This window comes from Callorhinus ursinus, unplaced genomic scaffold, assembly GCF_003265705.2.
Source record: "Callorhinus ursinus isolate GAN/ISIS: 27379988/994484 unplaced genomic scaffold, GSC_fseal_2.0 scaffold4, whole genome shotgun sequence".
Lineage (NCBI taxonomy): Eukaryota > Metazoa > Chordata > Mammalia > Carnivora > Otariidae > Callorhinus > Callorhinus ursinus.
In genome coordinates, this window is record NW_027397066.1 from 25037104 (window position 1) to 25061348 (window position 24245).

The window sequence follows — 24245 nt, forward strand, 5'->3', positions numbered from 1 at the left end:
ATATAGCCCAATTTCTAATTTGCACTTTACAGAATGTTTGTATATAACTAAGCTTTCCGTTGGTTTTTCCTTCTCAGCTATTAGTTCCCTTTTAGTGTATTGCCCATGAACCTTTAGAACCCTAAGATAGACCAATGCCACATTAAAATTTAAGGCACTGCTTCATCAAAACCACATGTTTCATTTCCTGAGGATTGTCAGCAAGCCAGGGAAAAGAAAACATGTCAGATTTGTATTGCTGTTGTTTCTTTCTTAACCGCTGTTTTGCCATGATGGTGGTTCTGGATAGCTGCTTCTCCATAGAAGCCCAAGGAACACATCCAGCGACAAGGAAAATGTCAAAACTTCGTTGGGTGTTTTGAGAAAGAGCTACAGTGGTTTAAGTGCTTAAGCCTTTGGATCATCTCAAACATATCAAACAATATTAATATGATTTTGTGTGGCTATGCTTTTTTCTTTTTTGAAAATTCTAAAATAGTAGGTCAGACTAAGCCAAATATTGACTGGCTTTTCGAATTAATGTTTAATAAGATGAAGTAACTGCCAGTACCTTAAAGTAATAAGGAACATGACTTGGGCAAATGTAGAATTTTCTTCAAATTTGGCTTCTGGTTTGTATCTGGCTGGAAAGGCTATTATTTTCTTCTATCTTCCCTCCTGTTTTATTTTTTCCCCTCTGCCTCCCCCTCCCTTCTTTCTTCTTTCTTTCCCTTCAAGCATTATTGCTATATCCTTCTCATTATTCATGCCCCACAGAGGGCTTCACCCTGAGCTGACCATTCTTTAAAACCTAATGGCGAATCTTAAATTCTACTCCATTTGATAAACTCAATAAAGGCATGGAAAAACTATGTATGTATGTATGTATGTATGTATGTATGTATGTATTTATTTATTTTGAGGACCTATATTGAGTTTAGAATCATAAATATTCATTGTGGATTTTTTGGAAGGGAAGCAAGAGTCATAGTAAGTCAGTGGATTGTGTCATATTTTGGTTAGGATTCTCTGGGACAGGGATAATCTACACAAATAAAACAAATGCAAAAAAAAATGCACTGAACACTGAGACAAACTGGAATAGCACCGTATAGGAGTAAACATATGCTTTTAAAAATGCATCACAGTAGTACAGTTTGTCAATGATCCATCATTAGAGCAATTGAGCCCCTAACATATCTACTATATGAAAAGCCATTCCAGAGTTTATTCCCGGCATTCCCGGCATGCTCCACTTTAGGCAATATTGATCTGTAGCATCACTCTTGGAAATAAGAACCAGAAAGTTTCTCTTTTTGGATCTGTACCCAGAAGTGGATACATCCCATCCAAGAACATCTAGAAATTTCCAAATCATCAAACGTTGTAGACCATACCACTTAGAAGAGGCTGTCATTAGAGAAGTCTTAAAGGTACTCTTATCTCATTATTGGTTATTCTTAGGAAATTTGAAATTTCAACTAGATTTCCCAGTGTTACTCTAGATTTTTCGCTTATGAGTCCCACCTCTAGCAGTCAGTGTGTATCTAAGCAATGAAATACATTTCCACTTTAATATTAGAAAGATAAAAACACAAAGAAAATTCACATATCCAGCCCAAATAAACTTATAGCTAAAATTCATTTATATGTTTATTGGTTTTATTTTATTTTTTTAAAGATTTTATTTATTTATTTGACAGAGAGAGACACAGTGAGAGAGGGAACACAAGCAGGGAGAGTGGGAGATGGAGAAGCGGGCTCCCTGGACCTTGGGATCATGACCTGAGCTGAAGGCAGATGCTTAACTGACTGAGCCACCCAGGCGCCCCGTTGTTTACTGGTTTTAAATTTAAAGATTTTATTTATTTATTTATTTATTTATTTATTTATTTATTTATTCATTTATTTATCAGAGAGAAAGAGAGAGAGAGCACAAGCAGGGGGAGCGGCAGGCAGAGGGAGAAGTAGGCTCCCTGCTGAGCAAGGAGCCTAAGTGGGACTCGATCCCAGCACCCTGGGATGATGACCTGAGTCGGAGGCAGATGCTTAACCGACTGAGCCACCCAGGTGTCCCTGGTTTTAAATTTATACCTCAATCTGTATAAAAGCCTGTGAGGTAATTTGCATGCTTACTATATGATGCTTACTTTGTGCCCACTATGATTTTGTTTTATTTACTCCTCCCCACTACCTTATAAGTAGGTACTGGAATTCCTGTTTGAAATCTAAGGCACCTGAAACTTTAGAGGTTGAGTAACTTTTCCAGAGCTCACAGCTAGTACCACTCACATTGCTAGAATTGGGGCACAAACCCAAGTCTGTAAAGATGGTAGTATGTATTTTTCAAAAAGTACAAAAATATGAATATAGGACCCTCAGGACAGAAAGCATGGTCATTGGTATTTAGGTGTTATCTACTCAGAAATAAAAATAAATAAGATGATAATTAAACTGAACTGATATTTATATCTTTTAAGTGTAAAATATTCAATGTATGTCTGTGAATTTTTTAAAGTTAAAACGTTATCATTTACATTATGCTCCCAAGACCATCAATCTATATGCGCACTCGTGCATCTGCTGTGCATCTGCTGTGTGCAGATCAGTGTAGACATATCCTGGAGGAGAAGACGATGTGACAGAATGTGGTTTGGATACTCAAGAAGCCTCCAGTCTGGTATGTGTACAGATGGAAATTCTGGAAAGGTCTTGGAGGTGTTTCGGGTCAAGTTGTTGAAGGAACAATTTACGCACATCTTTGAGAAGTGGTGGAGCCTAGAGGTTAAGTGTGGCCAAGAATGCAGGTTTTGGAGTTAAACTGCTGGTGTTTAAAGTCTAGTTGCACCACTTATTAGCTCACGGTCCCTGGGGGTTCCTTATCTACCCCTGCTTCCGTTGCCTCATCTGTCAAACGAGAGTAACAAATACAACCTATTTCATAGGATTGTTTGGCAAACACTTCCAGAGCAATTTCTTTGTGCCGTGTAGTGTCCCAAGCGCTCTCCAAACTGTAAGTTATTGAGTTTTCAAGAGCACTAGGTAGGTACTATTACTGTTAGTATTGAGAGAATAAAAGGAGTTGATGTGTTTAATTAGAGTAACGGCTGATACATATTGAGTACTCAATAAATATTATCCAAAGCATAGAAGCAGGAAAAGATACTGGAAGCAGAGGAAATGTCATGTGCATAAGCTATAGAGACAGGAGTAAATACATAATATACCTTTGCTGAAGCCACAGTCATGAATTTGGTTCTGGTGAGTGACAAAAAATGAAACTCTTGAGTGGAATGTGGCTCAATGACCTTAAATTCCATCGTCAATATTTGAGGTATGCCCATTTATTCACTATTTTAGTGGCAAGAAAGCAGTGCCAATTATCTCATTTACATTTTTTTCTTTTTGAGTAAGTAGCTAATCTACATTGTGCCTATACATGTATTCAACATGGAGTTTTATAGCGATGTGAAAGAAACATCATGAAAAAGATGTGGCTCATAGATGTGTGTTTTTCTGAATTAACTCATGAGGGAAAAAAAAAATAAGTGACTAAAGTTGCAGACTAAAGTTCAAAGGGCATGGGTCTCTATTTAGAGTGGCTTTTTTAGAGTAGTGGTTCACTTTTCTCTACCCACAACATACATACTTACTATTATGTAAAACTATGGGTACCCAAGATATTTCTTGGTTTGCCTGGCATTCACAGGTCTCTGTGTACAGTGTCCCTTAATCTTGACCCTGAGTTTTTGTGGCTTTTTTAATACCATAGATATCAATAGTGGCACTTAATCAATAGGTTTCTTATCCATTTGTAATAGTCATTTGACTACATTTTATAAAAGTTTCTTATGGTCTCTGAGCCTCATGAGAGCTTTTTGAATGTTGCTATTATGACTTTTTTTTTTTTTTTGAGTTAACTAACTTGGACACGAAGGTTGATACCTGAGTTTAATCCAGACCTAACCCACATATATGTGCAGATGTGCATGTATCTGCTCCTTGTTTTGTTACTTCATCTTTTCAAACTGGACTAATCTCTCCAGCTGCCATTCTGTTCTGTTTAGTTCTGGAAGGAAAGGGAGTTGGAAGGAACTGGTACTAGGGTATGTATGTGATGAAACAGAGAGGAGTCTACCCAGGGAACCACATTATAGGCAGGAAGAATGAAGGTATAATTCCATACTCCATCCCGCAAGCATTAATTAAATATCTTATGTAAATTAAATACATATAAACATATAAGTATGGAAAATTGTCTCTTCATTTTCCTGGTTACAAAACACGTAAAACCCAGATGTATAAAATAGATTAAGAAAGCAAAAGGTATGGATTGGCAGAGAAGAAGTTCAGGGGTGGTTTTAAAATTTTTCAAATCATAAGCGAATCTGGAGGGTAAAATTTCGATTAATAAATCAGATTCCAGTCTTCAGAAGTAAAGTGGTTGGTGGATAGAGTATCACTATACCCACATGTATAAGTGAAAACCTGAGCGCACAGATGCAGCTTTATTTCATGAAGCAATGGGCAGCAGTAAACTAATTGATGTGCACAAAGTACTTCTTCAAATGTCAACCATTAAGAAACATGGATGGCTCAGTCGTTAAGCGTCCGCCTTCCGATCAGGTCATGATCGCAGCGTCCTGGGATCGAGCCCCGTATCGGGGTCCCTGCTCAGTGAGCCTGCTTCTCCCTCTGCTGCTCCACCTGCTTGTGCTCCCTCACTTTGTCAAATAAATAAATCAAATCTTAAAAAAAAAAAAAGAAAAGAAACATGCTCAGAACTCTCTTAACAGCAATCAAGGGGAACTTTTCTATAGCCAGGTGTCAAGATTGAAATCTTACCACGTGTCATAATTTTAAATAGGTGAGAATATTACAATACCACCAACCTTAGTTTCTAATAAACTGGGAGGGGGAAAAAAAGGAACCAGATAATTTGCATGATCCACAGTTTTTAGAAATGTGGCTACTAACATGCAGGGACCTTTATCAACTTGTTGCACACAGTGTGCTCTAAAAGAGAAGGGGTTAGTCTGAAACAAATAATACATTATATGTTAAAAAAAAAAGAAGATAGCAGGAAGGGAAAAATGAAGGGGGGGGAAATCGGAGGGGGAGACGAACCATGAGGGACTATGGACTCTGAGAAACAGACTGAGGGTTCTAGAGGGGAGGCAGGTGGGGGGATGGGTTAGCCTGGTGATGGATATTAAAGAGGGCACATACTGCATGGAGCACTCGGTGTTATACACAAACAATGAATCGTTGATTCTAATCATCAATGTAAATTAAATATAGGTAATTTATGTAACATCAAACTAATGATGTAATGTATGGTGATTAACACAACATAATAAAAAAAAAGGAAAAAAAAGAAAAATAAAAACCCTATACCCATTGTTAAAAGAGAAGGGGGATGGAAACACGTTGACGATATATTGTCATGTGGACCACTTTATGTCCTGCATTCTTTATGATATGACAGTTGCTACTTGACACCATGTTATTTATTGGCTAGCAGAGCAAATAGGCTAGTAAATCATGATTGCATGTCCAGCCAATCAGAATCTGCCCTGGTTTCGTGGTGTGATAATTTTTTTAAACTTATTTATTCTGCTCCTTTCGTTTTTCTCCTTATCAGTCTCTATTTTATAGCAATCTTTTCTTTAATAGACTCTCATCCTGAGACATTTTAAAATGCACTGCATGTCAAATCCAATTCAGCTAAGATACCTAAATGCACGTTATTTAAATTAAATATGAATGCTTTGAAAAGTGTATACTTATATCATAATTGCCTGAAACTACATTTCCACATTATGTACATTGTAGGCTTGAATCTTGTCAATGTATTCAAGACCCAAAGTTAGGTTTAAAAAGACCCAGAAAATAAATTATTCATATCACATACGTCTATACATCTGATGGTGTAATTAGCAATCAAAAGTACTACATATGGTGATGTAATAGAGACATTATAATTTTGTACATCCTGCTGTTGATGGATTTAGGTACCACATTTTGCACATTTTCGATTTCATTATTTTGGGCTAAAAAAGATAAAAATAAAATAACATGTTTTCTTTATTTTAGTTCCTTTTTTAATCATCCTTCATGCTTCTTTTGCTTTCTTTCCATGTCTGGCTCTCATTTCCCCGGTTTAGGTAGGATTTGTTTTTCTTCATTTCTCTTTACTATTTCCTGCTCTGCAGCACTAATACTAAATAATAACAGTAGAAATCTTGGGCCCAAATCTGGGGGAATTTCTGAGGGTCACTGAAGTTATTTCTCTGCTTTTAGTTAGCTTTCTAGCCATTCCAGGATGTTAATTATTTATGCTCTTCTTACCATCCTTATGAATTTCTTTTATTTCTCAGATGATGTTTCTTCTTATTTTTCTAAATGTTTTATGTATTCCAACATAACTTTAGCTAACGTAGTCCTCTCTAAATCTTATTTCCTCATAATGCCTTCAAAATTTCCCAACTTTCTTCTACTTCAACTCACTTCACTCTTTCTGTTTACTGGACTTTGTTATTTGTAGCAAAAGTGTAATCGCTGTTAGTAAAGTGAGAGCATTTTATCAAAATATTCTTTCTGAAAATATGTATGTTCAGGCATCCCACTATTTCACATTTCCCCACAAGTGGCCTTACGTTAGTGACTGCACTTTTCTTTGCTCTCATTTGCACGGCTAGATCTCTTGTGCATCTGTCCTGTTACCTGTGATGTTCCAACTTCCTCTCCAACTAACCAGATATTATCCCTCATAAGCCTCCTCCACTTATGCCTGGGCAATTAAAAGAACAGAGAATCATAATTGGAATTTAATCATATGAGATATGTTTCTGCTTTATGCTGCCATCTTAAGAACTACTCTAGAAAGGAAACAGGGTATTAACTTGATTAATTCAAAGAACTGAGTTCAAATTTTGATCCTGGCATTAGGAGCTATAGGATGAAAATCTCTTCTGTAAAATGGGTGTAATGGTTTTGCATAGAGTAAGTTTTAAACTGAGTGAGGTAAATAACTTTTGTAGAATTCTGGGCACAAGTTCCTGACATAATAATAGGGCCATGGATGTAATTATGCCAAGAGATTAAAAAAAACAAAAACAAATTTTCCCCTATTATTTCAGTGGTTGATAAGATTATTCTTAATTGACTGATTAAAAGAAAACCAAAACCAAATATAATAGCATAAGCCTCTACTCACTGTGAACACCTCCCCCCTCAGGCTGACGCTGAACCAAGAAGAGATAGAGTGAAACAAACTCAGCTACAGTTTACCCGGGAAATGGTAGGCTGACAGAAGGCCCATTTTCCTTCCTCCCCATGGGAACAAGTCTCATCTGTGTAAAATGGACATGAAACACCCATCCATAGGGTTATTCCTGATACTGCCATCAATAAAATGTCTTTGTCATGCTCTGCTAGGAAGTGTTCCTTCTGCTAATGAATTCTGTCCCTAAAATTAAAGTTGTACGGATGGTTTATATTTCAGTTGTCTTAATTTTCATATTTAAAAAAAAATTTAATGTATGCTCCTTCATTGAGATCTAGCCACATATGAATCAGTACTTAAGTGATTTGTCATTTTAGTAAACACTCCAAAGTGGCACTTTAAAAAAGCACAGCAACTCACACATGACTAAATGGGATTTGTTAAATTTCTTTTGAGAAAAAAAAAAATACAAATTTATTCACACCTAGAAGTGAGTTCAGCATTGCAAGTTGAGGCAGAATTGTGAACTTTTGTTTTTGCTGTGGCTGAATGAAACTGGGTCTTGGTTAAAAATGATACAACCTATAATAACATAAAAATAGATCTTGCGACTCCACTTTTGGAGAATTTTATCTCACTTATCCATCCAGATGCAGCAGGAACAGTGTCTAACTTTTAGACTCCTGAAAAGTTTTTTTTTTTCTTCCTTTCTTTTATACAATTATGTATGTTCTCTGTACCCTGAAATTAGCTATCTTGTGAGCATTGGCTGATTCTTGGTTAATATGATGTTATATTAACTAATAGCCATGAAGCCTGTTGCTCTTTTATTGATCAATGTTCAAATAGTGATTAGAAAGCTCTAATGATTCCTGGTCACAAGCCTAATATTTCTGAATCTGACCTTCCTATCCATCGCTAACATTACTAACTAATTTGGTGCTTATCTCATAACATTGTTGTTAGGAGTAAATAAAATCAAAGTATAAATTTACCCCAGTGTGTATATGTGCACATGTGTGCCTGCTTAAAGAAATTTCTAGCCATCCATTCAATAATTTAAATCAAGAAATATTGATGAGTCTGCCATGTTTCAGGCATTGTCATGCCATGGATAGGAAGATACTAATAAGGATGCAGTCCCTCTCCTGCAAATTGTCCCTGCCTAGTGGGTAGGACAGATAAGGATATTGACTGATAAGGCTATTGGCTAAGGATACTGACAAATGTGATCAACACAGTAATGGAAGAGTAGATTCAGTGCAGTAGAACCAGTGTGGAGGGTCAACATTTTCAGTCTAGGTTAAGAAAAGCAGACTCTTTGCATTTTCTACCACAATGTATCTGTAGTCAAAAGATAGAAGCTTGTTGGCATCTAGTGTGGAGGGCGATTCCTCACTGATTCCAGCAAGACCAGCTAGCATTTGTGAGGGTATTTACTGGACCTTAAGGAGAGACATTCTCAATACTCAAAAGTATATCTGGGTGTGCATGTGGGTGTGTGTGCATGTGTGTATGCACACACATATACATAGATGTTCTATTACTCTCCTACTGCTGCTGTAAGTTATCACAAATTGAATACCTTAAAATATCCCAAATTTATTATTGTACATTCTAGAGGTCAGAAGTCTTAAATGGGTCTCAGTGGGCTAAAAGTCAAGGCAAAAAAAGGTTGAATTCCTTTCTCAAGACTCTAGGGGAGGATCTGTTCTTGTCTTCCCAACTTCTAGCTCCTGGCCACATTTCTTGACTCAGAGCCCCTTCCTCCATCTTCAAAATCAGCAGTGGACAATGCACGACCCTGGCACTGATATCTTCTGCCTCCTTTTTCCATGTGGAAGAGACTGTGTGGTTATATTAGCCTGCTTGGGTAATCCGGGATAATTTCCTCTCTTACAATCAGCTGTTTGGCAACCATAATTCTGCCTGTAACCTTAATGTTACCTTACCCCCAACGACATATTCATGAATTACAGGGATTACAATATGGACACCTTTGAGTGAACCTCTATTTTGATATCTCAGAAGTGTATATTTTTTTACAGTTAAGGATTGGATATTAGGGAGAAAATGTAAGAAGAAAAATAAGCAATGAAATGAAAGTACTTTCCATCTGCACAGTAGAGAGACCAGGACTTGAATCTCTTGTTAAGAAACTTCCCTGTTACAAATATACTTGTGTTATGTTGAGACAAAAATTATGCAGTTAAACAAATGGAAAGTATCATATAAATGTCATATAAAAAGGATGGAACTCACATCCCTCACATTTCATGTGAAGGACAGACACAAGAATGATCTCTGTGAAATAAGTATAAAGTGGTGCATTTTGGTGATGGAACCCCAAATCCAGGGCAGATGAGAACATTGTTACAGACTTTAGAGTTCATTCAAAGTTGAGATCCATCCTGCATCTTAAAAAAAATTTATAATTTTTCTTTCTATTTTTTACATGTTCAGTGAAACTTCAATATTAATAAACTAATACTACAATATAACACCACGTGCCAGGCACTCTTCTAACTGCTTTATGTATATTAATAATGATTAATCACCAGGGCTGGCTGCTTAGGCATCAGCCTAGATTGTCACACAGGGCCCCATGCTGAGAAGGGCCTCTACCTGGTTTACTTCTCTGCTGTCACCATCTTGAAATTCTTGATCATTTTTGAACAAGGCACCCTTCATTTGCATTTGGCACTAGGCCCCATAAATGATGTAGTTGGTCCTGCTCATTGCACCAAAGTAATGCATTAAAGAAAATTATTATCAACATTTTATAGAAGAGAAATTAAGGCACAGAAGGGCTGCCTTGCCAAAGTTAGACTGCTGGTCAACGGGAGAGCTAGGATTTGAACCAGAGGAAAATGAGCTGTGAACCACTCCAATCTCCTGCTGCTTTGAAGGCAGAGATAATGTCTTGTGAAATGTGTCTTCTCCCCAACTATGACCTACTCTCTGCTACATGGTTACCTTTCACTAAGTGCCTGTTGAATTGAATTATATTTGATGGGCTTTGGTAAAAATATTCATTTAATTTTCAATAGAGATGAAAGTAAAAAAAAAAAATCCTGAATCTCTTCCAGGACATTTGTTCAAACAGACCCAAATCAGCTTTTTCCCTTTGCATAATCATCTGTCTAAGGATATTCCCTTGTTCAAGGTCCATTATTTATTATTTGTTAGATTTATACAGTAAGATATTCTGGAGAAATCTGATAAACCTGCAAAAAGCAGTATTTCACCACTGTCCTAATTTATTCTTGAAATATTTAGCCCTTAGGGGAGGAAAATAAAAATATCTAGACCTTAGAAACAGTAATTTTATATAAACACATTAATAAAATTACTTTAAGAAGTGTAATTACATATACATTCAATAGGGTAAGACATAGGAAAGACATATATAATAATAAACCAGTAGGTGGGAGGTGCAGTTTGTTGGTTGCTAGGCTTCCAATAAATTTAATATGCATCTTCTGGGGTCTGTTATGTCCCACATGCTAGGCTGTGTGAGGAAAATTTAGTGATAATTTTATTAGTAATAACAATAAAACGTCATCCTCAGGGAGCACAGAATCCCATGGGTTGAGAGATTCGATCATACAGAGGTCTCATCACAGAGTCTATGCAAGGGCTGGAAGAAAGGATATAGTAAGATCCCTAGGCTAGGGCTTGGACTTTTTAATGTTTTTTCTACTAATTGATAACACAGGTAAACTTGGACAGCTCACAGCCCTTCTGTATCTCTGTTTCACCATCTGTAAAGTGGGGCTAATAATATCTGTTTTACCTACTTCATGAGGTGATGTTAGTACTAAACAGATCCAGGAAAATGAAGGCATTTTGAATATTTTTTTTAAAGGGAGGAGGAGGTAGGTATTAAATCAAGGCATTTTTCTTTCACTAGATATAGTTCTGAATAAGACATGGGCAATAAAATCACAAAATTTTTTAAAAAAGAAGGCTTATTTCACTTTAAGCACAGCTGCATTCTTTTAATCCCTACTTTACTACCTTATATAATCTATATTTGGTTGACTCAGATAGTTACTAGAGAAGCTAAAACATGAAACCAACTTATTTGATTCATTTAATCACTTTATTGGGTATTTATTTTTTATAAGGTACTGCAGATAAAGCAGAGATGAATAAGATGTAGTCTATGCCTTGACAGAAAGCAGTCTACCAGTGATAACAGAGAAAAAATGCATGCATACAAGACCACAAGCATTAAGTGCTATGGAAAAGCTACAAAGACTCACAGGAGGAAGTGAGCATATGAAATAGAAAAGTATATAACCAACAATCTGGATTTTATATATATATATATATATATATATATATATATGTATATATATATGTATGTATGTATTTGTGGTAAGAAAAAACACAATTTACAATCAAGCAGTGCAGAAGCAGTAGAAAGTGTAGGGGAAGGTATTATCATTTGATTGAGAACTCCTATTATTTTATAAAGAATAACCAATACTGCCCAGGAGATTGTATGTATTGGTGAGTTTCTTCATAGCCACATTTACTGTGGTTTGTAAAAATTTAAATTTCTCTCCTGAAAGTTGTATAGTGAAGAGTAATGGTTTTGAAAACATGATCAGTAGATCCAGGAATAAAATAATATTATGATAAAAACCCCGTGGCCTGGAGGTTATGAGAATGGAAAGAAAAAATGTCTGGCTCTCACTGGTTCAAGTCATTTCAAGATGGCATTACAATACCTGCAGGTCTCAAACATCAGAGATAAAATCCCCTGAAGAATACACCCATTTACATTATTGTGACCCTGAATGCCTGTCAAATTTACTCACGTTTAACTGCACTAGCGCACTGAGTGCCTTAGAGTTCATTACAGCTGACTCACTTTTCAGCCATACTGGCTGACACAGTGGGGCATGTCAGGCTCCTCTCTGAGACACAAAACATTTAACAAAGAGAAGCTAGCTAGCTTTTGCTTGTCAGTATTTTTGAAAAGAAAGTACCAAGCGGCAGACACATCAAGTCTAGGATGGTTTGGTATATAAGAACTGCAACTTTTTTTTTTTTTTTTTTTTTGAACCAGCAATTGTATGGCAAGTAGTCGAACAAGGATTTCGGGAACAAATATTTCCCCAAAGCAGTGGATTAGACCTGTACAGAAATTATTAAAATTACTCAGAGCCAAGGGCTTTGTTCTTTCTGGCCACCTGCAGTGTGTGGTAATGCCCTTTTAAGGTTCTATCAAGGGCCCGGCATGGACTGTCTGAGTTGACATTGGACACTGGTATGAGGAGACAAGCATGCAGAGAGAGTGATTAATGTAAGCCCTTCTGCAACTAGCCAGAGGCTTCAGGAATTCTTTTCTGCAGCATTCCAGAGATAATTGCCCACCATTTTATCTAGGAAAGTGTTAAGTCATTTAAAAAAAAAAAAATATGGCACACCGTGACACACAAGAAGTTGGTGTTACACAGGGAAGGAAATCAGGAACAAAATGGAAAACGGGGGGTAAAAAAGAACATATGTGAGTCTGTAGACTCTTTGAGGGTGGGCGGAGTTCATGTACAGCAGTCTTTTCAGATGGAGAAACTCTAAGGTTTTATGCAATTTCTCCTTTATATTCTGACAGACTTGCATGAGTTCTCTGAAAAAGTACTGTTTTAGAAGTTGAATCTAATATACTTGCCAGAGAATCTAATATACAACTTCTTCTCTCTAAATTCTACAAATTAATTCTCACTCTATTGTTAATGTCTCTATAAATGAAGCTGGAATATAAGGCGCTAAACAAAGTACATACTTTAAAAATAATTGATTAGAAATATGTATAACATTATTGTGTTTGAATCTATTACTGTCTTATATGAGACTCATTCTGCTCCAATTTGGCATCCACAATCCACAAGAGCATCTTAGGTTCCAAAATAGTGTAGCCAAATATCCTCTTCATCATGCTGGGCCTGGGGGCTAGGGGAGATAATCAACTTCAGTTGTGTTCTGAATGCCTGGGCGCTCCATATGGCCTATTTTCCATTGGCAAGTTAGTCCTTAAAATCTTAGGGGATTCCACTACATGTGCATAAGTATTATAAATTAATGTTCTAATGTGCTTTGAGGCTCTTGCTGGATGAATGGCAGGCGAAAGGAAAGAAAACGAAAAACATATTTTTTTTAAAGAAACCATAGGCATGTGGTTCTCCCCAGGCATCGGAATTAGGAGTTTGAAGAGTCTCAAGAACGAGATCCTTCCTTTTCTGGGATGAAATCTTGGGACATGTAGAGAAATGAGGCAGTTTTCTTGACACTTTCACTTTCAGAAGTTCTGTGATCATTCCAGTCAAACTCCTTGCCTCATTCTTAACTTATCACCATTTTCCAAACACATTTTCAAGGTATTTTTTCTTTGCAGTCTTAAATAAAAACAAAAAAAAAGTGCATTTAGTTACATGGAAATGATCCATCAGAAGGCTCCTCTGGGGGCGGGGGGGTGGGGGAAGAAAGCACTTATTTAACAAGCCAGTCCCTGGCTTTGGCAGAGCAGCCCAAGAAGTCCAAGAATCCTTTCTTTTCTCTCTCTTTCCTGCCTCCCTACTTTCCTCCCTCCTTCCCTTCCTCCATTCTTTTCTGTCTTTAGTGAAGATTCATATTCCCTCTCTTTGTATGCTCCCTGGAACTGTAAAGCGTTGTGGAGCTTATTTTCTGTTGCAGGACAGTGATTTATAGGGAAAGTATTTCAACCAAGGACCACCAAATAAAGGCTAGCATCCAGGAATTCACTCTCAAAGCAGGGGCCAACTTTTCTTGCAAATCAACTTGCCAGTCACACTTTTAGAAATCTAATAGTCATTTAAGGACCGTAGGAACAAAGCAGCCTTCCTTTCTTCCTTCTTCTGGGTATTTGTTTTCAAGTAATACAGCAATAGAATAGACCAGATAAAACCAAGTAACACTGGAACCCTAATGCTGTAAGGACAGACTGAATTTACAACATTGCGTCACCAATGAATAATTTATGTGTATGTGTTACATGTAGTACTATATAAGCACTATATATGTTGTAATTGCTGTATATTATGTAGTATACATACTTACTATATCTAATATAACCAAAAATTACTAAACATCTTGATCTCAATTATTAGTATTCATTAGCAGACATCGGGTTGAGTAAAGGAAAAAGGGGACTTGTGATCCAGCCGACCCCAGTTCAAGTCCTCAAACTTCTTGAGCCTCATTTCTTCATCTATATAAAATGAAGTTAACTGTTCATAGTTTGTATGGCTATTGTGAGGATTAAAAGCCACAAAATATGCTAAGACCCTGACATAGTGTCTGGCTTATGGAAATGGCTAATAAATGGCCGATAATATTACTATTTCATATTATGCAAATTGAGTGATAATTACTAGTCTCCTCAGTGCATCTTTAGGGGTACGGGTCGGGGTAATTTTTATTTTTTGCCATAGAAACTGCAATGAGGGAAATGTAACACTTACTCAAGGTCACCCAGTAAGTCACTCTCTGTCATTAGGACTTAAGGGTTTTCAGCTTGGCTGTCTAATTTCAGTCCATTAGGCCACAAAGTCATCAAAACAAACCAGAAAAGAGCACCATCAAAAAGCAAAAGTAATAAAATCAAAGGATCCTGGAGCAGTATTGTACTAAAAGCCATCTGCTATCTTTGTCCACATTCGCAACCCTCTTGAAATGTTATTTGTAAAGTCTTAAAAGGCTTGACTGGAAACCTTCATGCCTTTTTAAAGATACAGTTTATCTTTTGCTGACTCATGCATGCTGAATAAAGAATTATAATATAGATTTTTGAATATACATCAGGGGAATGTCAATACTTTTTACATTGCCAAAGCCCTTCGGCTTTCGCTGTTGAGAAAGAATATGATTAGCTAAGCAAGTGGTAATGGTGATGAGAGGGTGTGTGTGTATTTGTGTGTGTGTGAGAGTGTGTCTATTTGTGTGCGTGTGTGTGTGGAGGAGTGGAGATAGTTGAATAAAAGTATTTGCAATATTTAAATGAATATAAATATGGGTATGCATATTATTTCAGTTCTTTTTTTATATCCAGTGTTCCTTACCAGTGTGCTAAAATTTCTGTGCCATAATCAGGTGGAAAAAAAAAAAAAAAAAAACAAAACCTTTGTTTTTCCCTTTTCCTTTGGTGCTTTTTCCCCCCCCCCCCCCCCTTGCTTTGTCAGATGCCCTTATTCCTCCCACTCCTTTCCTCATTTGGGCTTGGCAGGAACACTTTTGCTCGGTGCCAGTGTGGTAACCTTAAACTCGCTTACTTAAGTGGCTGATCTCATCTCTTCCTTTATGTGGTTTGTGGGATTTTTCCCCACTTTTGCTTATTACTTACTTCCTTCTACCACCTTGCAGATTCACCTCTCTCATTGTATTTCCATTAGTGTGTTATTTTTAAAAAATAACACAATAAATATTTAAAACATAAAACCTTTTTAGTTTCAGTTGTGGGGGCAGATATTTTTACATGAACAAAAATGAGGAGAAAAAAATGGATTTCTCCAAGGTTTATAAAACCCCGATGAGGCAAAGGGCACATTCTCAAGTTACAGGATTCTACTTGTCCTATTTCTGAGGAGCAAAAAAAAAAATTTTTTGCAGATATTTTAAGAGATGGCAAAACAGAGAAGCAAACCAAAGTCATCACAAAAGGCTCCCAGTGTAGACCCAGCCATCTGCATATAGTTCACAGAACTCTTCTGTTTATTTATGAGTCGTGGAATGTGTAAAGCCAACTTCTAGCTGTAAAAGGACATACAGTTGCTCTCATATAATTTCTTTGGCCCTTTTTTTCTGCAAAATCAAGAGTTTGCTTTCTCATATGCAGGAAAGCACTGCCATGCATAAGGACCCAGTTTTGAGGAATTTGAATTTCTTTGCTAAAACACTTAAAATGACAAATTAAAAAATAAACGTTTTATGTGTTTAAAAGAGGACTATAGAATTTAAATTAATGCAACTGATCATGATATGTACACACTGAAGTACTGCCCCTGCCAAGAATACTTTAGAATAGCTCTAATGTACTCCTGAAAGAAACAATTAAATTGGAGATAGAAACATTAATTTTCTAGTATAATTTTGTTCTTTTCAAGATAACAATCTTCGATTAAGATAGGCACAAAGGAAGACAATGAAAGAAGCTATGTATTTTACCTTAAGACTTCACAATCTGCTTCCTAGTAAGATTTTTCCAGAGGTTTTTGTATCAAATTTCATCATGATATAATGAGTTCAAGGAGCTAAATTGTTTATACATTAAAAAAAATTAAATGTCTCTGCCATTCTTGTCCTGCAGTTCTGTGCTCTATCTTTCTAGTTAAAAAGAACACTATGTTTTGCAGGCCAGCAACTTCCTTGATATGATGTTTTAGTTTAATCTATCCAAAATATTACCCTCCAGACATTCTAAGAAAGTTGTTTCTCTGACATGATGTGATTTTATGATCTCTATGAAACATTTTCAGCCTTAAGCATTAAACACAAATAGATGGAAGTAGGTGATAGCTTGAGTGTGTAACCTCCAAATGTGGGTTTGGAATTACTCCTCTGAAGATGTGAAAATGTAAAGTGATACATATACCCAGGAGTATAAGAATATAAACAAATGTCGATACCAGGCCAGGTCAGGATTATCTAACTCCTAATCTGAAACCTAATTCTCTTTGTCTCCCTATAATTTCCAGTGGTTCTTGGCTAACATCTAGGGATGGATATTATACATATGAAAATGTTACTACCCACAAAAAGTGTGCTGTGAGTTTAATATTCTCCAGAGTTTTCTCTTCAAGACAAAAAATCTTCCTAGCTATACATCTAAGACCTTCACCCCTAGAGGAGGTGTCAGCAGGTAGCTATATGTCGTTTAAGAATACAGAGTCTAAGGAGGAATTTCATGGAACATTGGAAGGAGAAACATAAAGACCATTGGTCACATGAGTTGGCTGTGCGAACGATGGGGAAAGCTTGATGTGGAAAGCAAACATGACAATAGTAAAAACTGCGCTTTGTTTTTTTACCTCTGCTTTTAAAAACAATCTCAGCTACGTATACTATGTTAGGGATGATATAAACCCATTGGAAATAATTTCCTTATCACTCATAATATTTTATATAGTTCTGTATATACTAGGTTGGGAAACCAGAAATAACCTGCCCTCGAGTGCAGATATTTATTGAACACTGAACACATAGAAACACATAATGAAGACATTTTAAGATACATGCAAGCAGATGCCCAGTTGTCATTTCTTCCAGGTCCTATCCCTTTTTATTCATTCTGATGATACCATTTTGGTAGTTTCTTTGTGGGATTTGATTAATGTCTGTTTTCTATACTGGATTGTAAGTTTTTGTAATGGAAGGGACCATGAATATTTAACTTCAACATGTGTCTGCAGCACATAGAGCATTCCAATAAATACCTTTCTGATTAGGTAAATATATGAATGAATGGACTTCTATACAATGTGACATGGTACACTTTGTATGGGAGATGGGGTTGGGAGGGGAACAGGCAGGAAAGGCAGTTAATGAAGGACCTGGAAGTTTATGTTCTGTAGGAGGCCCTGGAACATTTGTGGCAGGTACTGGGACACAGTGAGATCGATGGTTTAACAGACCAACCTCGAAGGTTCTACAGAGGAAGAAGTGGGAGAATGATGGCAGCATGAAGCACTTTGAATAGTGTACCTGCAATAATTACTGTTTTTTTCTTTTTTCTTAGTACTCACCATTCCCTGATATTTGCTTATTTATACACTTATTATCTACCAAACCCTGCTTATCCTTCCACAAGAGAAGAGACAGTGTCTGTCTCCTTCAATGTTGTAGCCGGAGCAATTGCAACTACTGGCATAAGGTAGTGCCTTGATTAATGTTTATTGAATAAGTGAATACTTTTTTTAAGAACTGGAACATGGTTAGGGAACAGTTTATTAATGTCATCTGAGCTCTATATTATATCTTATTCCTACCTCTTCTTTTCTTGGACATTCGCTTTTTTAATGTACCTTCCATTTTTTTTTGGGGGGGGAAGAGATCTGGCACTTTAAATAGACATAATTTTTTCGGTTGAAGATGTAGTTATTATTTTAAAGACTGTCACATTTTCTGATTTCTGTCTTTGCCTTTCTTACTCTGTGTTCTGTTAAACATGAAGCAAACAAATAAATCAGCTATCTGAGCTAATTTTAACATATAATCTAAAGAACAAGTTAGCCCCTGCAGCCCCCCTGGATTTTGTTCTTTAGAGATTTATGGTACATTTGGGCTGAGATTGCAATTTACCTTTTCATCAAGATTAGAATAGCTTCTTCTTACCAGTACAAAAATCTATTTAAATAAGTTCCCTTGAACTGAACTTTCTTCTAGTGGCAAAAATACTTCTCTGTGCTTAGGCATTTAAAATTCTTTTTAAAACCTCAGGCAGAAATTCACCGTGATGATTTTCTTACAGGTGTCTGTGGTAAAAGAAGTCATGATGTCCAGAAGCAAATAAATGATCTCGACAACCAAATTCTATTTCCTATTAAAAATTACTGCACTGTATGGTTCTCTTGTCTTCAATGTCTAGGGATTTTCTTAGCTGGAAAGTTGGGAAAATCAGTTTATTTACTTATGTGGCTCACTTTGAGTCTACATTGTGGATGGTTCCCAAGCACTAGATTCTTGTGTGTAGTATGTAGAATTGTTTGTTAGCTCTTACCAAATGAATACATATAATTAAGCACGGACAATATGATCTGAAAACTAATATTTTTTTTTAAGTAGGCTCCACGCCCAACATGGGGCTTGAACTCATGACCCTGAGATCAAGAGTAGCATGCTCCTCCGACTGAGCCAGCCAGGCACCCCGACAAACTAATAATTTGTGTAGAGTTTCCTGAGTCTTGTAGTATTACCAAAAGACAAAAATAAAAAACTCAACTTATCATTGCAGAATTGCCACTGTGAGAGTAATCAAAAAGTATAATAAGCAGGTTAATTTTTCTTATAAAGTTAGCTATAATTATCAGAAAAATAAGCTTTAAAATAGTTACATTTTAATCAATCATCCCTGAACTTTGTGGATTCCAGGTATATATTGGCTTTCATGGATTTTCATTGCCTACTTTTTATTTCATACTTGGCCTTTCCTTTTTTGAGCCTCACTAGAAAGAAGTTCTGGAAACATATAGTTGTAAGTTTTTTCCCCCAAATCAAGGATTCATATAGTTTACATTATCTACATATGTGTATCTATCTATCTATCTATCTATCTATCTATCTATCTATCTATCCAAAATATCCTTTATTTCAAAAAGCATTTGAGCAAACTTCAATTTGCATATTATGAAATAAGCAAACATGTTTGGGGATAATGGTAGAAATATTGAAAAAACTGAAAATTAATACATCAATAATAACTAAGACTCAGTCATTCCAGTTGTGCTCCACATGGTTAAAATCAGAAGGGACTAGCCAAGCCACCTCTGGATGGGTGTCAGAAGCAGAACAGATGTCCTTAAAAAAATCTGTGTATGATTTGGCCACTAAATGTGCGTCTTAGAATGTGAAGTGCCCCCCTCTCCTTCTTTTCACCTACCACGGGCACTGATAACTACTAATCTTCGGGAAAATTTTGTAGATAGTCATTACTTTATCAGAGAAGTCCTTCTAAAGAGCTTAAATACTTAAGTGATTTCCCTTGGAGCAGTAATGGTGAATTATGTGGTGCTCTAATTGTGCTATTAGTTTATCTAAGCTAAAATGCAATCTACTTAATTTGAGGGTTTTATTACACATTGGTCTCAAAAGGTGAAACATATTAAAAGCATATTGGTTCTTTTAACAGGAGGTTAAGCCTTCTCAGATGCTGCATTTGATGGAAATACTGTCTCACATTTACTGTGAATGTTAGTGTAAGATGTTTATATTGACACAGACATGTAACTTGGGAAACTTGCAGGATACTTTTATTATATATATCAATTTGTTATCATTTGTTGCTTTAAAGTTACCGTTATTTTAGTAAAACTATTCCAACTTCATGATACATCTAATTAATATATGAATTTATTATGGAATTATACCACTTAGCTTGTGGTGTGTTTAAAACTTAAAAACACAGGTCTGTGCATTCAAAAATAAGTAATTATGTATAAGCAGAGCAGAGAGGATTTTTAGGGCAGTTTAGTCTGTGTGATACTTTTTTTTAAGATTTTATTTATTTATTTGACACAGAGAGAGAGAAAACGTGAGCAGGGGGAGCGGGAGAGGGAGAAGCAGGCTCCCTGTTGGAGCAGGGAGCCTGATGTGGGGCTCGATCCCAGGACCCTGGGATCATGACCTGAGCTGAAGGCAGATGCTTAACCATCTGAGCCACCCAGGTGCCCCTATGTGTGATACTTTAAAGGTGGATCCATGCCATTATAAATTTGTGAAAACCCATAGATTGTGTGACACCAAGGGGAACCCTAAGATAAACTATGAACTTTAGGTGATAATGTGTTGATGTTATAACAAATGGACTACTCTCGGGGAGGTTGTTGATAGTGGGGCAGAAGGTACACGGAAAATTCATACTTTCTGCTTAATTTTTCAGTGAACCTAATACCACTCTAAAAAGAATAAAATCTGTTCTTTTAAGAAGAAAAAAACAGGTCTGTGTAAAGTTAAGATGGAAGGAGTGATTTCCCATCTCTTCTCATCTGAATACTGTAAAACTAGAAATTGACTGAACACTGAAATTGATTCAACACTGTGGTTTAACAATGCTGTACTTTTAAAATTTTACTGTTATCTTGAAATTATCTTTTAAATGATAGTTGAATTGGCAGATTTATCAACACACTAAATTTTTACTTAAGTAGTGACACTACACATCTGAATATATTTACTGCAGTTTCTTAACCTGGGGACTGTTGACATTTTGGACCAGATTATTCTATTGCTTGTAAATGGCTGATCTGTGTATTGTAAGATGTTTAGCAGCATCCTTGGTATCTATTTATGAGATGTCAATACTGCCACCCCAGTTGTGGAAATCAAAAATGTCTCCTGACATTGCCCCATGTCACCTAAGGGGAAATTGCCTTCTGTTTTTGTTTTTTTATATATATATTTTTAAGATTTTATTTATTTATTTATTTGAGAGAGAGAGAGAGAGAGAAACAGCATGAGAGGGGAGAGGGTCAGAGGGAGAAGCAGGCCCCCCGCTGAGCCGGGAGCCAGATGTGGGACTCGATCCCAGGACTCTGGGACCATGACCTGAGCCGAAGGCAGTCGCTTAACCAGCTGAGCCACCCAGGTGCCCGAAATTGCCTTCTGTTAAGAACCATTGTTTGTAAGGTAAATGTATACAACTATATTTTATTGTTGTTCAAAATACATGGTGTGTGTATGTGTGTACATGTATTTGGCCTTCCAGTTCTTGGTGTGGAAATCAGGTTTTGAAAAAACAAGAGTGCAGAGATAAAAAGGAAATTCTTTTACTTTGTTCATAATTTATAATTATTCAAGGATGCCTGGCCCCCTCAGTTGGTGGAGCATGAGACTTCTTGACCTTGGGGTCATGAGTTCAAGCCCCGTGTTCGGCATAGAGCTTACCTTAAAAACAAAACCAAAACCACTGTGAATTGTGTAATACTGATGAATCACAGACCTGTACCCCTGAAATAAAGAATACATTATATGTTAATTAAAAAAAGTCATAAGGAAGAAAAATACATTTATTATAGTAGAGTAAAAAAAAAAAACTGCTGATAATGCTACTGTTGAGATTATGTCCTTTTTTCTCTCTCTTTTACGTGTGGTAAATTAACAAAGGATGGGTGCACATTTGCACCCTCTTGCTCAAAACATATACACAACTGAGAACTCCTTATTAGTAGTTTTAGCTTCCTGTATTAGGGGCTGATTCACGCTAGTTTTGTGGCAGGCCTCCCCCCTGTGCTCCACATCAGAAGGCTTTAGAATAAACATTTGGCTGAAAAGTCTTTATAGGACTCATCCAGCTGTCCTGTGAAAGAACTGTTGCCCACACTCACATGCATTAATATATGACTTGCCAAAATGTTTATTTGCCTTCACATAGACAAAGGCACAATGCAAATGTGAAGAGTATACTGTTAAATTATCATTTCTTTAGCCAACCAAGTGAACTTGGATTTTTTCCATATGTAAGATAGATGGTTTACAAGGCCTTTTTTTTTAAGAATGATGGAAATTATTAGCTACCATTTGCTAAAAAAAATCACAATTCTAAATTAATCTTACAGTGGATTTTAATAATGCAAAGGAATTTTATAAACTACAGTATGATTTTTATTTCCCTTTTGGGAATTACATTATGTTAAGTGGATTATTTACCTATGCTATACACACAAACTTACACAACGGTGCATTCATATACCTTCTTCACATCAACTGCCTTCTAAAATAGTTTCAGTGAGTGTAGCAGTGGTGATATGAAATCTTTAGCAGAACATAAAACTTTGCAGGGAGCTAAACCTTTGACTAGGTAGCAACTTTAAGAACATTTTAAAATTGGAAGTATTCTGTATAAACAACTATACGATCAATTGAAAAACAAACATGGTAAAGGTAATATATCATCAGGCAATTCTCTGCATAATTATGTTTTTAATGTATATTTATCACAGGGCTGGCCTATTAAGTGGTGATTTTTGAGCACTTTTAAAGATTTCTGGAACAAAGAGCATTCCTTCCTTTTTTATCTAGTGTTTCTTTTCAGATGAGGACAGATGCAGTGAGGGCTCTGTGCCTAAATGAATACTTTTACTCTTGACTAAATTAGTCTGGCATAAACACAACACTGCTAGCTTTCAGTACAATTGAAAATACGTGTGGGGGTTTAGAGGTCTTTCTTTTCATAGTTCTGTTAAATCATGCTTAAAGTTCAGTTTGTATTCCAACAGTAGCATTTAAGACAGCATAGTTAAGAATCTCTTAACATTTCCATTTACAACTTCCCTCTCCTTCTAACATTTTCTTTAATGATTGTAGGATGTTTCATGGTACCAGCTCATTGGCCGTTATAGCCAATGACCTAAATATACAATTAAAATTGCGGTTGCCTAGCTAGGTGATAAACTGGCCCTCCCTGTTGGGCTTTGGAAATACTATTTTCTTTTCTCAAGAGCTTTTCTTATTACTATTTATAAAATGGAAAAGCACACTACTGAGGTTGAATCCTTTTGAGAAATCATGGTAGGGTCTCCATAGATTTAAAAATGAAGCCGTTGAAACATTCTTTTGCATTGTTAATAACACTTCCTGGCCCTGAACATTCCCTTTAAACTGAAATCATTCATTTATTTGTAGTTTTTGGGTGGAGAAAAATGGCATGGGGATGTCTATATTTTTATAACTCAAAGGGGCACCTGTAAAACCATTAGATGAAACTTGGCCTTTTAGCAGTCATGTGCTCTTTTTCCAGAGAGGACTGACCCTCAAACAGCATGCTTGGGGGAAATCATAGGCTCTTGTAATGAAAAATCATGTTGGTTCGACTTCCTTATTTTAAAGCTGAGGTGATTTCTTCCAGATCACGCAGATAATGGTATACGAGCTGTCAGATCACAACATGGGTTTCCTGATTCTCAATGAGTAGACTCTGATCCTTCAGGGCTTTTTTTCCATTTCGCGTTACTTTCGGGCTTCCCTCTGCCTGCCAAAGGTATCATAGAACAGATTCTCATCAATTTGAAGGATGCTGTTTTATTAATGGTAGAGACAGACTTAGACTATAATATATGTGTGTATGTGTGTGCACGTGCATGTGCAGATGTGAGTTAGATTAGTTAGATATGTATAACTTCTGCTTATTCAAAATTAACTGGCTACATAATTTTGCTAACTTATTTTACCTTTTTGGTTTAAGTTCCCTTGGGTGTAAAATATAACCCTGCTGATTGTTCTGAGAGCTCTAATTTACTAAATTCAAAGCATTGATAATGTTCTTCCACTAACCATACCCTTCCACACTGGACTCCTCCTC

At 36.4% G+C, this 24245-nt stretch overlaps 1 protein-coding gene across 8 annotated transcripts in view; it reads left to right on the plus strand.

Annotated features, from left to right (window-relative positions):
* Positions 1-24245, plus strand: part of PCDH7 (protocadherin 7) — a 413030-nt gene that overhangs the window by 99345 nt on the left and 289440 nt on the right. Inside the window, exon 2 of one of the 8 annotated variants that reach the window (XM_073891508.1) lies at positions 7220-7282. The exons of the other annotated variants lie outside the window; for them this stretch is intronic. Coding sequence (XP_073747609.1) covers positions 7220-7282 — 63 coding nt within the window. The remainder of the gene's footprint in view (positions 1-7219; positions 7283-24245) is intronic. 8 annotated transcript variants of the gene reach the window in all.